Raw genomic sequence first — 16,012 nt, 5'->3', positions numbered from 1 at the left:
TAGCCATTCGTGGGGCTCCTTCCTGCGGCAGCGTGGCGGGGCCGAGGCCACGCACTGGAACCTCAGCTGGGCTCCAGCGCCCTGCTGAGGACACCAAGCAGCCACGTTGCCTGTGCTCCAGCAGCTCCGAGGCCCCTTCCCGAGAGTCTGTTGGGTGTCATCCTGTAGCTCAGAGCCAGGCGAATGGTGGTGGGGAGGGGGCTTCCTGGGGTGACAGCAAAGCTCTGTGTCCACAGGCAGGCAGAATGCATGCTGCAGCCCTGTGGGTGGACATGGTGGAAACCTTCCTCTGTGTGGCAGAAAATGTGACTCAGATCTCTGGGAACTTGGGACAGGAAAGTTCCCTGAGGGGCATGTATGGGGAGGCTGCAGAAAGTGTCCCCCCATTTCTTGTTTGTGATGGCAGCTCAGGATAGACAGACACCAAGAGGGTGGCCTTGGGCAGCAGCCAGTGAGGAGAGGCAGGATGGGGTTAAGCTTCGCACATCGAGGGCCGGGCGCGGTGGCTCACACCTGTAATCCCAGCACTTTGGGAGGTCGAGGCGGCGGATCACTTGAGGCCAGGATTTCGAGACCGGCCTGGCCAACATGGTGAAACCCTGTCTTTACTAAAAGTACAAAAATTAGCCAGGCGTGGTGGTGGGTGCCTGTAATCCCAGCTGCTCGGGAGGCTGACAGAACCACTTGAATCCGGAAGGCGGAGCTTGCGATGAGCCAAGATCGCGTCACCGCACTCCAGCCTGGACGACAGAGTGAGACTTCGTCTCAAAAAAAAAAAAAAAAAGTGTTGGTGCAGCCAGCCTTGGGGGTTGCTTTCAGATAGGACAGGTGGGCGCTGTCTCCCCCAGGGCAGCCTCTGTCTGAGGACAGTCACGGGGTGGGGCAGCGGGTGAAGGGGTTAGTGACAAGGCTCATCCTGGCCCTGCCATAAATCTGCGGCGTAACTTCCAGCAGGGGGTTTCTGGCCTTCATTTTCCCCATCTGGAAAATAAGGGCGTGGGGCAGGGGAGCCTTGAGATCCCGTAAACGCTCACCATCTGGAGGCCTGGCCTGTTCTAGGTGGACGAGTCCCGGCCTGCACTCCACCACAGAGGCAAGGGCGAGGTGTCTGACTCCAGCGGGGGCCGGGGGGTGGTGCAGCCAGTCCCAGGAGGGCTCACGGGCCACCCTGCAGCCTGGCTTGTGGGGAGGAGGAGAGGATACCCAGACACTGAACATCTTCGCATCTGCAGGTGACCGGTTAAGGTGATTCGCTGCAGCTCAGGTCAGGAGATGCCCTAAAGGTGTTCTGATACCAGTTGGCCAGCCTGCCCTGCTGGTCCCGTGCTAGAGACTCTCTTTTGAAATGGCCTTTCCTGCCTTGGATAGACTGACATAAAGGCTGGACAGCGAGCTCATTTCTTCCTCTTCCTTGATTCCCCTCCCCGTGCTTGAAACGTCTCCCCAGTTGCCCACATCTGCGTGGCTCAGGACATGCTCGCTGCAAAGCACAAGCCGGCTGAGCACAAAAGGGAGTTTTATTGGGAGGATCCTGGGGGGTCTCCTTGAGCCCAAGGTCATGGGTCCAGCCAGGCTTGGGAAGGGCCTGGCCATCTCACTGAGAGCTGGACGGGGCAGGCCCTCCTCCCTCCTGGCTCTGCGCATGTCCAGGTCTTGGTATCTTGCTCTCTTGCTGCTGCTTGACCTCTGTGGTCAGCCAGTGTGAGATCTGCTCCAGGCCCCATCTGTCGGTCCCCAACCCCCTTTCCGACCCTGTCTGCTCAGCACTGTGAAGACCCTCGCCTGAGGCCCTGTCCACAGGCAGAGCGTGGACATTCAGCCCAGCTCCACCTGCCCAGGTTCTCTGCGCTGCCACCTGTGCACACCACGGAGGCGACACGAACTCTGGGCAGCTCTGTCCCACTGTGGAAGTATTGCGCCACTCAGAAACCCTGAATTCTTGGTTTGTCTGCTGCTGCTAAGCCACGTCTCCCTCTACCCTGGCGTGTGTCATTTCTTGTTAGACCCAAGTACAGCCCCTTATGTTTAATCCCAGTTCATCCTTGTGGATCCACATTTTCATCCTAGAATCCATTTTCGCCATTCCCAATCACTTTCTATCATGAGAAGGTCTGGCAGGCAAGCCTTTTGTGTCTTTATACCAGCTATTGCTCTGACTTGAATGGAAAGGGCTGGCTGGGAAGGACAAAGCTCAGCATCCCTCTGGCTGACACTACTGTCACCCTTGGTCCCTGTGGGGTGATTTCAACCAGCTCCTCACTGGCTGTCCTGGAACTCAGCCCACATACTCCACCACCTTGTCCTCAGGGATATTGCAAGATACTTTTCCTGGGGGAACCTGAGGAAGTTCTGTTTAGTTCACACATATTTTCTGTCCGAGGTTCTGCACCTAGAGCTGGGGGGCCAGACATACTGCCTGGTGTGCGTGGTCTTACAGGAGCACCTGGACAGACCGATGCACGTGCTGAATCTTAGTGGGTTGGGGGAGCAGGAGTGAAGCGGGGGGCAGCCAGTGAAAGGCTTCACAGAGAGATCCGAACAGGGCTTGAAGGAACAAGGGGAGTCTGCCAGGCAGACAGCGTAGGAGTGGCAGGGAAGGAGAGTGAGTCTGTGTGCAAGGCAGATCCGGCTGGGGTGGGACGTGTACCGTTCTACACTCAGGCGTATTTCCTCCATTTCCTCTCTGTCCTGATTTGTAGGTCATCACTGAAGCCAACTCGAGCTGGCTTTGGCTCCAGCAAAATGCTTCCAGTTAATTGCCATGTATTGAAGTGTCCTGGATGGCTCCAGGCACACCCGCGGCTCAGTGGACACAATGGGAAGGGCTCTGGGGACGTTACCGGGAGAAGTGAGGTCCCTCCTGCAACCCTCTGCCCTCCACAGGATGCTCGGTGTTTGTCTCAACAGATCTGAGAGAGGGGGACAGACCAACTCAACAGTTGAGCTTTTGTCCTTTGTACTGTCACTGATCCAAACAGCCACGACCAAGGGCCACTACACACACCCTTGGAGCTGCACTCACTCTGTGGATTGGCCGTGTTTAGCAACAGGACTCCAGTGTTGAAGTGGGAGGTGGCACACGGGGTCAGGAAGGGCTCCAGAACAGAGCCTGAAGGGTGCTGGGGAGGGCCCCAGGGGCGGTGCCCGGTACTGAGGCGGGTCTCCACACACTGACACCCCTCTTCCCCGCAGAACCGGCCCTCCGTGATCACCTGTGCCTCGGCTGGCGCCCGCAACTGCAACCTCTCGCACTGCCCCATCGCGCACAGCGGCTGTGCCGCGCCCGGGCCTGCCAGCTACCGGAGGCCACCAAGCGGTGAGTGTCCCGGGCCTCCTCACCTGTCACAGCTGTGCTAGTAGCAGCAGAGCCCTTCTCTGTCATGCTGTTGGTTGAAACCCCTCGCCCCTGAGCCCATCTATTGCTGAGGTTGAAAAAGTATTTTTTGAGCACGTCCAGTGTGCACCTAGCGTTGTGTGTGGCTTGGGTGGGAAGGGCATGAGAAACACGCTGCCCCCTCAATTCCAGGATCTCATGCCCTAGTTCAGGGAGGGCAGCAGCTACTGTTAAATTGAATGCCACGTTCTCTTTCTGAACTCGGACTCTGGCCCAGTGCAGTCGGTGCATCACCATTTTACAGAGGAGTGACCTGCCCAAGCGCCTCACTTAGCCGGGGGAGGTGGGTTCTGTTTGCAGAGCCCACACTGACTGTGGCAGCCAGTCCAGCTCTGGGCTGCCCGAGGGAGGGGGCTGCACCCGTGCCTGTCTGCGGCCACCTGTGTCTGACTGCCTTCCTGCTTGCCTACAGCCGCCACCACCTGTGACCCCGTGGTGGAGGAGCATTTCCGTAGGAGCCTGGGCAAGAATTACAAGGAGCCCGAGCCAGCACCCAACTCTGTGTCCATCACGGGCTCCGTGGACGACCACTTTGCCAAAGCTCTGGGTGACACGTGGCTCCAGATCAAAGCGGCCAAGGACGGAGCGTCCAGCAGCCCTGAGTCCGCCTCTCGCAGGGGCCAGTCCGCCAGCCCCTCTGCCCACATGGTCAGCCACAGTCACTCCCCGTCTGTGGTCTCCTGAAGGGAGTGCCTCCTCCAACAACACGTGGATCTGCATGGTTTGCCTGAGCTTTGAACAGTCAGTACTTTAAAAAAAAAAAAAAAAAAAAAAAAAATCATGGGGGTGGGGTGGGGGGAAGGGAAGGGATGGTTTATTTGCAAAAACCATGTTGTTGGGATTTTTGTTCTGTTTTTGTACTTGCTTGGTATCCGTACAAGGGGGCCCTCAAACATGATAGCAGGAACTACGTGTGGAACATCTGTCTAATGTAGCATCCTTACTTCCTGCCTCAGTTACCAAAGAAACCTCTGATGCAGGTCTGCCGCCCCGACGGGGCCAGGACTCCACAGCGCTTTCTCAGTCACAAGCCATGATGAATTGGTGACTCAGACGCTTTGTGCTTTTTCCTTTGCTTCTTGAGACCGGGGTGTGTGTGGCTCAGCTTCCACGGCGTGTTTGGTTCGGTCCGTGTGTGTGCGTTGTGCGTGTGTATACTTGAAGAGAACTGTCGTGTCTGATTTGCACTATTGGAGGAGGACTAAAGTTGCCTGACAACTTTATGTGTGATGCCAGAACTCTGAGGGCAAACTGCTGAAAAACAAAGGGTTTAAGGATGACATTTCTGACCATTTGTGTGTTTGTTGTTGTTACTGTTTTTGTTTTTTTTTTAATCTAGACAATACAGCTTTGGAAGGGGAAGTCTCATACAGGTTATAGGTCTTTCTCTCTCTAGATTTCAGGTGCTTGCAACTGGACTGCAGACTCTACCAATCACGGGCATTTTACCTTCTCTGAACACTGCAGTTTGTTAGACTAGAGCTGAGGTTGGAGGATTCCATAGTGCTTTAAACGTGATGCATGTTTTAATGGAGAAAAAATAGCTGGTTTCTATTAATTATATAGACAGTAAACAAAAACCTTAATACTTACTATCTTCTTTTCAGAATTAGTTTATTTTTGTCAGTTACAGTCCTAGATATACTTACTGCTGGTACAGTTGTACTCTAAGATTTGTATTTGATATTCACTTTACTCACAAGCAGTGCGGGAGGCCAGCTCCTGGCAGGCCCTCGTGATGAGCAGTGGGTCAGCTGCGGTGTGGGATGCTGGAGTTTTGCTGCCGGCTGACAGCATTTTTGCATCCCCGTCTGCTTTGTTACAAGCTCCCAGGGGAGGTGGGGTTTGTGTCTTCCAGCTTCCCTACATGCAGAAACTGCTCCCTTTGAACTCTCTTGGCTGAACAGCAGATTACTGACAATCTGTGATACGGTGTTTTATACGCTTCCTCGTACGCTGGGGCCAAGGCAGTATACATTCCTCTGACTTTATACTGTTATTACTGCATTTTATTATTTGCTATATTAATAGCTACTAACTAGAAATTAGATGAAGCAAGCATGACAGACACAGCTGTGGAGGTCACAGCTGCTCCTTTTTGGTCAATGAGCGTTTCTGTCCCCTCCGCCTGGGGTGTGCTGTGTTCCGCCTGGCCCAGCAGAGGCTCACGACGATGGCACCTGACCGGGTGACATGGGTGTGGTCACCTCACCTGCAAGGCTTTGTGGACTCTGCACACTGCACGACCTCTGGTTTTACAGTTTGGCTGTTGAATTTTGGAAATTGGCACTGGGTGAAAAGGTCGGAGGACTGGCTCTTGTAGTCACAGGGTGGCTGCAGGCCTTTGAAAAGTGGAGGAAAGAAAAGCCCTTCTCCTTGCCCCGCACACATTTCACTCCCACTCTACTGGGCTTCCAAGCTTTGGCATTCAGGCCCCTATATTTTCTGTAGGAAAAATCGTTGAGAACACTTTTTTTATATAGGTAATTTTAAGACCATCATTACGCTGTGCGTAAAGAATGTACAGAGAAATTTGTAGGTATTTTTGGAAGAACATTAATTTGTTAATGATATGTAGCTATTTAATTTTTCCCTTTCCTATTGTAATCATTCATTTTTTGTTGTTGTTTGGGAAAAAAAAAAGTTGATCTTTTTTTTTGTCGTAGATTTGTCTGTAAAAGTGCAGGAACACAGTTATTCTATGAGAACACTGCATCTGCATTCATAGCCACTAGTTTGTTATTGCTACAGGCTACTGAGCGTCGTAACAGGAAAACAACCCACTGCTGACCGGCTCGGTGGAGGACACTCCTGGGACAGGTCTCTCTGTCAGTGAACAAGGGCGTCACTCTGGGAGGGTCGGCGGTGCTGGTGGCCGGTCCCCTGGTGCACTGACCTATCTGGGATAGGCAGTACCCTGGAGGGGGCCTTGGGCAGAGGGGGCAGCAGAAAACCAAACATTTCACTGAGAAAGAGCCCCCTTCCCCGCTCTAAGAAGGGCCCCGTGAAGTTCTTGCCAGAGCCACGCCGCCTGCAGTGCGCTCTGAGCGTCTCTCCGTGTGTAAATCTGTAATATACCATTCTCTGTGGCCTGTTTTTCCTGGAAGAAGAAAAAAAGGTTTGGCAGGCCATCTTTTTTTTGTACTTAAAAGTAGCCTTAAGAACAATAATAAAGTGCTCTTAAACCACATAGTGTACGTGTGGCTCTTCAGCCCCCGAGTGAGTTTCAGCGCCAGGCTGGGTGGGCGGACTTGGGCCCTGCACCTGTGCCGGCTGTGTCCCCATGAAGCCCCCATGAGCTGAACGACAGCCACCGGAACTTGGACTGGCTACTTTGGGAGACGCCTCATTTGAAATCTACCCTACTAAATCCTGCTGTTGTTAAGGGTCAGCCCAGACTCAAATTTTCACTTTGCTTTTGGGCCTAAGACGAAAGCTGAAAGAATAAAATAGCAGGAAGAGTGCCTCTGGTTCCTACAGCATTCCAGGGATGATGCCTTCTACATGGGGCAGGGTGGTCAGAGGTACCCAGGCCGTGGCCTCTCCTGGGTTTCCAACCCCTGCTCTTGGGGCCTCACAGCTGCACACACCCAGAAGAAAGAGGAACACCAGCTCTGGCCTGAGTTACCGCTGTCTGACCCCTCCCCTCAGCTGGGCCAGGAAGGCAGCCCAGGCTTCGCCTTTCTGGGCCTGGCGTGCTCATAAAGGCAGGGAGGACTCCACCTCACCAGGCAGCTGCCAGGATCTGCCCCGGGCTCTTCCCCCAGCTCAAGGCAGCAACAGAAACTCCTTTCCCTCAAGCAGGCAGGCAGGCACAGATGCTATGCCCACAGCGGAGGACAGGCCGGGAGGCAGGAAAGCCATGTCTGGGCGGCCCACTCTGTCGGTGGTGGAAATCGGGGGTCAGTGGATCATGTGGGCCCTTTAGTCTCGCACCCAGCTTGGCTCTCCTCCTCCCGCTCCACCAGGGCCAGGCTGCAGTGTGCTCACAGGGCCCCACCCTCAGCCATGCCCAGGGCCCTCACAGGAGAAGCCTGCAGTGGGGCTGGCAGGGCATCCTGGGGATGAGGGTACCACCTCCCGCAGTGGCTCTGGACAGGAGTTGGTTGCTCACCTCCCCATTTGGTCTGTGTTGGGCCACCCCCTGAGGGCCAAGGGGAAAGGATCCTGAGGGACGGCTATCAGACACTGTCACAAGAAATAAAAACTGCAGAGGACCAAGTCCCAGGTCGATAACAAGGCCGAAGCCAAGGTTATTATTCAGCTCTGAACTGGTGGCATCGTGAATCCCGAGCAACGTTGAACACGGCCACTCCTGGGCAGCGGAGGGGGTCCCAGTCCTCAGGGTATGGAGAGGAGGGGACCAGAATCACCAAGCCTGGGGTCAGCAGTCCTGCTCTGGTGATGGAGAGCTCCTCAGCAGGTGGCCGGGGAGAAGTCAGCCTCACAGCGGGGCCATCTCAGATGGTCTCATCGTCGCTCATGTCCCAGATCTGCGTGGAGAAGGGGAGAGGCTCAGCCAAGATGTCCCACTGCCTGGTGGTAGGCACACAGATGCTTTAAAACCGCAGTGGTCATGGCAGCTCCCACCTGCAGAACCACTCCCTTGTCTCTGAGGGACTGCCACCCCATTTCTGTACAAGGACACCAAATCTCAGACTTGCCAAGGCGTCACTAGTGCGTGAACCACCTGGTGGAACCAACAGTGGAGGGCTGGGATTTGCACTGGGGATGTCCTCTGCTCACCTCCTGCACATCCACCTCGGGGGCCTGTACCTGACCCAGCCAGCCTCTGCTCATCCCGGCTTCTGCAGCACTCAACCCCACCCCAAGCCAGCTTGTTCTCCTTGCGGTCCACCTGCCCACTGGAAGGCAAGCTCCCTGAGGGCAGGGATTCTGGCGTGGGCACGTGCTGCCTCAGGAGGCTGCACCCTGGGTGCCTGTTCCACATTCCCTCTAACTGTAGTCCAGCTGCCGACACTCCCAACTCACACTAGAGAGCTGAAGAGCAAGCCCTCCCCACCAGCCAGCGTGGAGGTGGCCTGGAGCAGGATAGTAGAGACAGCCAGATCCTGCCACAGTCCCTCAACGAGTCTGAGCCTCGCAGTGAACCTGGGGAGCGGGAGGCCCCAGTGTGGCTGTGTGGAGAACTGAGGGACCCAGCAAGAGACACCCTGCCCGCATGCGCCCAGGCCCATTCATTCCCTGCAGTCCTTGGCGTGAACCCCCAGGGAGAGAGCCCAAGGCCAGCACAGCAGGTCTCAGGGTCCCTGGCACCCTGGGCTCCCTGGAGGGCCAGTCCCTGAAGCTACGCCTTCAGACTTTCAAAATTCCTAGAACTGGTTGCAAAAGGCCACCTCAGTGCTAGCAGAGCTGAGAGAAGGAACAGCATGTTTACACGAGGCTGGCCCGGGGAGACGGGAGGCCTGGCCAAGGTAAATATCAACACCAGCTTGGCTTTCAAAGTCAAGGACGTCGAAAATAAATAGAAGGAAATTTCCCTCTCCTGAGGACCCAGCTCCCAGGCTGAGGGGAGGCAGCCCTCTCACTTCCCCCGTCTCCCCTGAGGCCAAACTATCTGAGCTCTCGGGAGGGGATTGCCAAGCGAGGCCTAGATGCCGGCCCAGCCAGGCTGTGGATGGGCCGGTCTGGGGTCCAGTGACCAAATGTCCCTTTCTCTGGGTCAGGTCCCCACCGAGCTCATCCTCAGTGCGGCTGAAAACTCCCCTAGGGTGGGACTGAGCAGTGCAGGGCGGGGGGGCTGTGTTTCTAACAAAGGTTGCATTTAGGAGCCCCTGGATCTGATCTCTGGGTTCTGATGGTCTGAGTGGAAGAACAGCCCCTGGAGGGTTTGCCAGCGCAATCCATCCGTTCTTTCACTCTCCTATTCAGTGAACACACATTCCTGGAGCCCACTTTGTGCCACGCACTGTGTAGACCTGCTGCAAATACTCCCCCTTTCACTCCTCACATCTATCTGTGAGGTGAAGATGGAAACAAGCCCGGAGAGGTAAGGCAATTGGCCTGAGATCACACTACAAGCAAGCTTCAGTGCTGGGAACAGGGGTGTATGGAAAAGGGCTGGGCGGGCTGCCTGGAGGAGGACGCCAAGGTGGGGGGTGATGGGGCAAGATGGAGAATGAAAAGGGTGAGCCTTGTGGGCCGTGTCCTCCGGGACCTCCTGCCCAGCCTCCTTGGAGGGCTGCCAGCCTGGGCAGGGCAGGGTCAGTGCCAAACAGCAGTGCCCTCTGCAAACGGGTGGTTGGGGTTGTTCTGTTCCTGAGGACTCGGGCCGGGGCTGGGGCCGGGACTAGGCTTTATAGGAAAGCAGAAACTTTCAGGGAGGTGTTACCCATTTTGTCATCCATGTTACCAGGTTTTTAGCTATGGGGAAGAGGCATAGGTGCTCAGCCACACCAGGACTGGGTGGCCTGGGACTGGCCCTGGAAGGCGCCTGGCTGACCCCTTGCTCCTGGACAGATTCAGCGCTCGAGGGGCCGCGGCTGCTGGCAGTGCCCGAGCTGTGCAGGGGATCCCGCGAGACACCTGGAAGGCTTATTGTGACATGGTTCTACTGAGGCGGGGGGCAGGGAGCAATGCATTTTACATAACCACTCGGGGATTTTCCAGAGCAAATCTCAGGGGCAGGGATGGGCTCTCTGCTGGCCTTGTCCCATTGGCTGGGCTCAGAGGGCAGCAGCCATCTTCATTGGAAACCTCAAGAAACAACTAGAACACAGACTTGTGGGGATGGGATGGGATGGGGACTGGAGGGGAACTGGAGTGGGACTGGGGGCTGGGATCTGCAGACTCCCCACTGTGTCCTCACCACAGCTGTGTCCTCAGCAGGGCACCTGGTGTGGAGAAGGGCACGGTGAATGTCCTCTTAATGAAGATCATAGGCAACTGTCAGGTTTTTAAAAATATCAATACTGAGTGCTGACAAGGGTATGGCAAAACACTGCCACAAGAGAAGTATAAATTGGTACCATATTTTTAAAAAGATTTGGCAGTATGTAATACAAACCTTTAAAAAACGTTCAACCCTAAGGAAAAGACAAATGTTTTTTTGTGTTTAATATCAAAGTACACCTGGAAACCCCAATAAAATACATGCTAAGATACCCTTAGAATACAAATGAAAAAGTATTTGGTAAGAACAAGATATAAAATTGACAACAACCAATTATAACCCCCCACATGCAGTGCAAACAATGTTTAGTTCAAAACAGAATGAAAGAGGCTGGGCGTGGTGGCTCACACCTGTAATCTCAGCACTTTGGGAGGCCAGGGCGGGTGGATCACTCGAGGTCAGGAGTTCAAGACCAGCCTGGCCAACATGGTGAAACCTCATCTCTACTACAAATACAAAAAGTAGCCAGGCGTGGTGGTGGGCACCTGTAATCCCAGCTACTCGGGAGGCTGAGGCAGGAGAATGGCTTGAACCCGGGAGGTGGAGGTTGCAGTGAGCTTGAGATTGCGCCACTGCACTCCAGCCTGGGCAACAGAGTTAAGACTCCGTCAAAAAAAAAAAAAAGAAAGAAAGGAAGAAAGGCACCCATTATATTGTCCAGGCACAGTGGTTCGCGCCTGTAATCCCAGCACTTCGGGAGGCTGAGGTGAGTGGACTGCTTGAGGCCAGGAGTTTGAGACCAGTCTGGACAATAGAGCAAGACTCGGTCTATAAAATTTTTTTAAAAAAGTATAAAAGCAATGAAAAAGATAAACACATGGGAATAAACCTAACATCAGATGTACAAAATCCATATGAAACCTCTGAAACAGCTGCGACAGTCCTAGAAGAGTATCACCTGGGAAAGATGTAAACTGGAGTAGATAGAGCCACATCCCTTGTTTCTGCATAGGACGATTTACCATCCATAAAGATGTCAGCTTTCTCAAAGTGAATACATTAACAAAGTCTCAATTTTCAAAGATAAATGTTTTCTGGAGCCAAAACAAATGTTTTCTGGAGCCAGCCGAGCTGGTTCTAGACTATGTGGAAAAACAGGAAGCAGAGACACCCAGGAAACCCTCTGAACAGAAAAGCGGTGAGAAGCCCCTACCATGGGCTGAGGGAGACGTCATGAAACCCCCGAGGAGGAGAGGGTGTGTCTGCAGGGGAACACTCAGATGGCCAGCAGGACACGAAGAGTACAGAAACGAGAGAAGACCATGTCCAAGAACATGTGGAAATCAAGAATTTTAATGATAATGGCCTGGGGAGTGCCATCTCAGCTCATTAGGAAAAGATAGACTTTTTAAATAAATGATATGAAGAGAAGTAGAGAGTCACTTGGAAAAAGATAAAATTGATTCCATGCCTTACCCCACACGTTAGAATCAACTCCAAATGGGATAAAGATCCAAATGTTAGAGAAAATGAAACCATAAGAATACTAGATACAAAAGTGGGTGAGCTCATTATAGCCTGGGAGTAGGGAAGGCCTATGATCCCAAATCCATAAGCAATAAAAAATGGATACACTTGACTCGCAAAAACACATGCATGCAATATGCACGGGAAAACAGTCAAAAAGACAAACTGTGAGAAAACATCACAACATACTATAAACGGCTCATCTCAGTAATAGACAAAGAGCTCTTAGAAATCAAGAAGAGAGGCCAGGCATGCCTGTAATCCCAGCACTTTGGAAGGCCGAGGCGGGAGGATCACTTGAGCCCAGGAGTTAAAGACCAGCCTGCGCAACATAAGGAGACCCTTTCTCTACAATAATGTTTTAAAATTAGCCAGGTAGGTGTCTGTAGTCCCAGCAACTCAGGAGATGGGAGGATGGTGTGAGTTCGGGAGGTAGAGGTTGCAGTGAGCTGTGAATGCACCACTGCACTCCAGCCTGGGCAACAGAGAGTGAGACCCTGTCTCAAATAAATAAATATCAAGAAGAGAAAGACCAATAGACCAAATTTTTAAAAAGTGGCTAAAGACATGGCCAGTTCTCAGAAAAAATAAGCAAATGGCCCTTAGACAGAAAAAAAGATGCACAGCCTTACTCATAATAAAGGAAATGCAAAGGTTTCCTTAAGACACAAAAAGAACCAGAAAAAAAAAATGGGTTTGCATTTCACAAGAATTAAAATTTCTGGTCTTGGAAGGATACCACTGAGAAAATGAAAAGACAAGTTGTAGATTAGGAGAAAATATCTCTATATTAAAAGAACTTGTATTGAGAAAATAAAGAACTCTTACAACTTAATAAAGAGACAAAAACTTGATTTTTGGGGAGAAGACTGGAAGAGAAACTTCACCAAAGAGGAAATATAATGGCAAGTAAGAAAAGACGCTCAGCTTGCAGTCCTCCGAGAAATGCAAATCAAAACCATAAAGGGACAGCACACCCCACCTCAGAAAGCTGAAGCTAAAGGCCAGCGCCACCCGGTGTCTGTGAGGATGTGGGGCAGGAAGGGCCCACACACTGCTCCTAGTGGGGGTGGAAAGTGGCAAAACCACTTCGGAGAAAGGTCTAGTGACTAAGTGTGTGCTCACCATGTGATCCAGCCATTCCACTCCTGTTTATTCCAAAGAAACAAAAACACGTGTCCACAGAAAACCTTGAGCCAGAATGTCCACAGCATCTTACTCAGAATAGGTACAAACTAGAAACTACACAAATGCTCATCAACAGGAAAGCAGAGAAACTGGTATATCCATACAATGGATACTACTGAGCCATTAAACTACTGATGCGTTAAACAACACACATGAATCTCCGTGTCTTGATTCTGGGTCAAGGAAGCCCAACTGGAAGGGGTGGGGAATGGGGTCGAAGGGTACGAGGTGGCAGTCATGTAGCATGAATAGTCCGGAGGTCTGATATACAGCACAGGACTACTGTTAATCCTGCTGGATTGTATACTGGAAATCTGCTAAGTGTAGATTTCAGGTGCGCACACCACACACTATGTGAGTTGAGAGATATGTTAATTTCCTTCACTGTAGTAACCATTTCACTATGTGGTATCAAGATACCTTACACACTTTGAATATATATAGTTTTTAAGAAAACAACCCTAACACAGAGGATACCACACTTCATATTTCATTATATGAAATCCTAGAAGGGCAAAAATCCGTCTGTGGTGACAGGAAGCAATTTGTCACAACTCAACAAACTGGACACTTAAAATGGGTGTATTTCATCGTATGTAAATCACACAATACAGCTGATTTAAAAAAAAAAGAAAAGCTGCACTGAGATCACACTGGCAAGAATCTCACTGCTTCACGGTATGTTGTGTTTGTGAGCCTGTCGGGAACCACTCTCTTACCTCCCTGGTAAAACACGGATCAGTCCAGCCCCTGCAGAGGACAATCTGGCAACAGCCACAATTCCTACAGCTTAACTTTTGACCCAGCCATCTCACTTTCAGGAGTCTGTCCTGAAGACACACACCTGCACTATACGAAAGGATATTACGCCTGCTGCATGATCTCCAGGAAAAGACTGGGAACAGCCCAAGAGGCCCTCAGCGGGGAACCAGCTGACTAAACCATTTGATGCACATCCACAGCTGGGCTATTGTGGCCCTGAAACATAGTGAGTTCAGTCAGCTGATACAGGGGCTCAATTCCGGGATTTCTTTAGTGAAAGAAGAGAAGAAAGAAATGTGCAGAGTATCTGTAGCATACCACCTTTGTTTAAGAAAAAAGGGTTTTTAATTTTGCAAATATAAACACAGGAACAATAAAAGGAGAAATTAATTTAAATGCCTCCCTATAGAGGGTAGGTGGGGATGAAGGTGAGACTGCTCTGAGCATGCCTTTTAATTTTGAATCATATATGTCACATATTTTAAAGACTAAAAAAGGAAACCAAAAGTACAAGCAACAACAAAATAACTGGAGTCAAAATTTAAGATTTTTGTGCTTCCAAGGACACTATTAAGAAAGAGAAAAGACAACCACAGAATGAGAGATAATAATGGCACATCATGTATCTGATAAGAGACTTGTATCTAGAATATATAAAGACAGGAGTTTGAGACCAGTCTGGGCGTGGTGGCTCACGCCTGTAATTTCAGCACTTTGGGAGGCCAACGTGGGAAGTTCACTTGAGCCCAGGAGTTCGAGACCAGCCTGGAAAACATAGGGAAATCCTGTCTCTACCAAAAAACTTAAAAACTGGCTGAGTGTGGTGGTGCACACCTATAGTCCCAGCTACTCTGGAGGCTGAGGCGGGAGGATCCCTTGAGCCCAGGAGGTCAAGGCTGCAGTGAGCCATGACCATGCCTCTTACACGCCAGCCTGGGTGACAGCAAGACCCTGTTTCAAAAACAAAACAAAAAAATGCGCAAAGATGTTGAATAGACATTTCTCCAGAAAAAGATACAAATTGCTAATAAGCACATGAAATGATACTGAAACATAATTAGTCATCAGGAAAATGTGAATCAAAACCATAAGCTAACACTTCACACCCACTAGGATGGCTACAATGAAAAAGCCAGATCATAATAAGTGTTGACAAGGATGTGGACAAACTAGAACCTTCATATGTTGCTGCTGGAAATGTGAAATGGTTCAGCCACTTCATAAAAAACAGCTGGCAGTTCACCAAAAAATTAAACACAGTTACCATATGCTACAACAATTCCAGTCCTAGGTAATTGCCCAAGAGAAACGAAAACATGTGTCCACATAAAAACTTGTACACAAACACAGTAGTGTTCATAGAAAAGTATTCATAAAAGTTAAACGTGGAATTCATAATAGGAAACGAGTGGGAACAATCCAGTTTCCACCAACTGATGAATAAACGAAACGTGGTCTGTCCACACTGGGGAGTGTCACTCAAACCCCTGCCTCCACTCGCTTCCCAGCAGCTCTGAGGACAATGGTGTCACATCTTTGCCCTCATTTTACAAAGCAGGGGACTGAAGCACAGAGAAAACAGCAGAACTTGTCAAGGAGACCGAGCTAGCAAGGGTGAAGGAAGCGGCCTTTTCCACTGTCTCTCACTACTTCCTGTTAAACATAATTCCCTCTAAAGATGATTAAGGACGGTCTGAGTCTGCCCCCTGCACCCCAGACACACTTCCATTCACCGCCTGTCACGCGAATGCACAGTAGGTGCCCCAAGAGTGCAGTCCACACCCACCAGCACCACAAATACACCTGGGCAGCCGAAAGGCCAGGCCAGGCCAGCTCCTGACCTGTTCTGGCTGCCGAGTCCCCACCTCGGTATGACCCAGTTCAGAAGGCAGAGCCCGTGGCTTGGACAGCTAGGGAGAGGATGGCATCAGCCTGTGCTGCTCTCCACTGGTGAGGGCGGGCTCAGCCCCTCTGGTCAGCCTGACCTGAGCCCCTCGGCACTCCCCACTGGCTGCTGCCCTGCAATGGAAGAGGGCAGGGCTGGGCCGCCTCTCTGCATTAGGGGAAGAAGGACCTTTCAATTGGCCCATCACCAGGAATGGGGGGAAGGCTCAGCCCGGACCCCACACACCCAAAGGGCCTTGAGGTTTCACTCTCTCCAAAGGAGACAGACGGGTTTGAAAGGAGCCCTCATCATCAGTTTCAAACTTGGGTCCCGTTTCTGGACCACACTGCCTGGAGCATGCCATGAACTAAGGTTCTTCTTTTATAAACACGGTAATTACCTT

The 16,012-nt window shown here is 51.5% G+C and overlaps 2 protein-coding genes and 1 long non-coding RNA gene across 41 annotated transcripts in view; 2 read left to right on the top strand and 1 right to left on the bottom strand.

Annotated features, from left to right (window-relative positions):
• Positions 1–6,582, top strand: part of VGLL4 (vestigial like family member 4) — a 164,326-nt gene extending 157,744 nt beyond the window's left edge. For all 9 annotated transcript variants that reach the window (XM_015130229.3, XM_077990227.1, XM_015130230.3 and 6 more), the window contains 2 exon segments: positions 3,193–3,316; positions 3,807–6,582. In XM_015130229.3, the coding sequence (XP_014985715.1) occupies positions 3,193–3,316; positions 3,807–4,078 (396 nt within the window). In that variant the 3' untranslated portion in view covers positions 4,079–6,582.
• Positions 1–16,012, bottom strand: part of ATG7 (autophagy related 7) — a 392,778-nt gene that overhangs the window by 1,625 nt on the left and 375,141 nt on the right. For 29 of the 31 annotated variants that reach the window (XM_077990113.1, XM_077990111.1, XM_077990117.1 and 26 more), the window contains one exon: positions 7,617–7,887. The exons of 1 other annotated variant lie outside the window; for it this stretch is intronic. In XM_077990113.1, coding sequence (XP_077846239.1) covers positions 7,855–7,887 — 33 coding nt within the window. In that variant the 3' untranslated portion in view covers positions 7,617–7,854. 31 annotated transcript variants of the gene reach the window in all.
• LOC144339281 (uncharacterized) lies at positions 392–3,071 on the top strand. Its single transcript, XR_013414175.1, has 2 exons — positions 392–1,823; positions 1,893–3,071. It is a non-coding gene; the product is annotated as an uncharacterized LOC144339281 (long non-coding RNA).

The sequence above is a fragment of the Macaca mulatta genome, chromosome 2 (assembly GCF_049350105.2).
Source record: "Macaca mulatta isolate MMU2019108-1 chromosome 2, T2T-MMU8v2.0, whole genome shotgun sequence".
Taxonomy (NCBI): domain Eukaryota; kingdom Metazoa; phylum Chordata; class Mammalia; order Primates; family Cercopithecidae; genus Macaca; species Macaca mulatta.
Note: the sequence above shows the minus strand (reverse complement) of the source record. Positions and strands in the feature narration are given on the sequence as shown.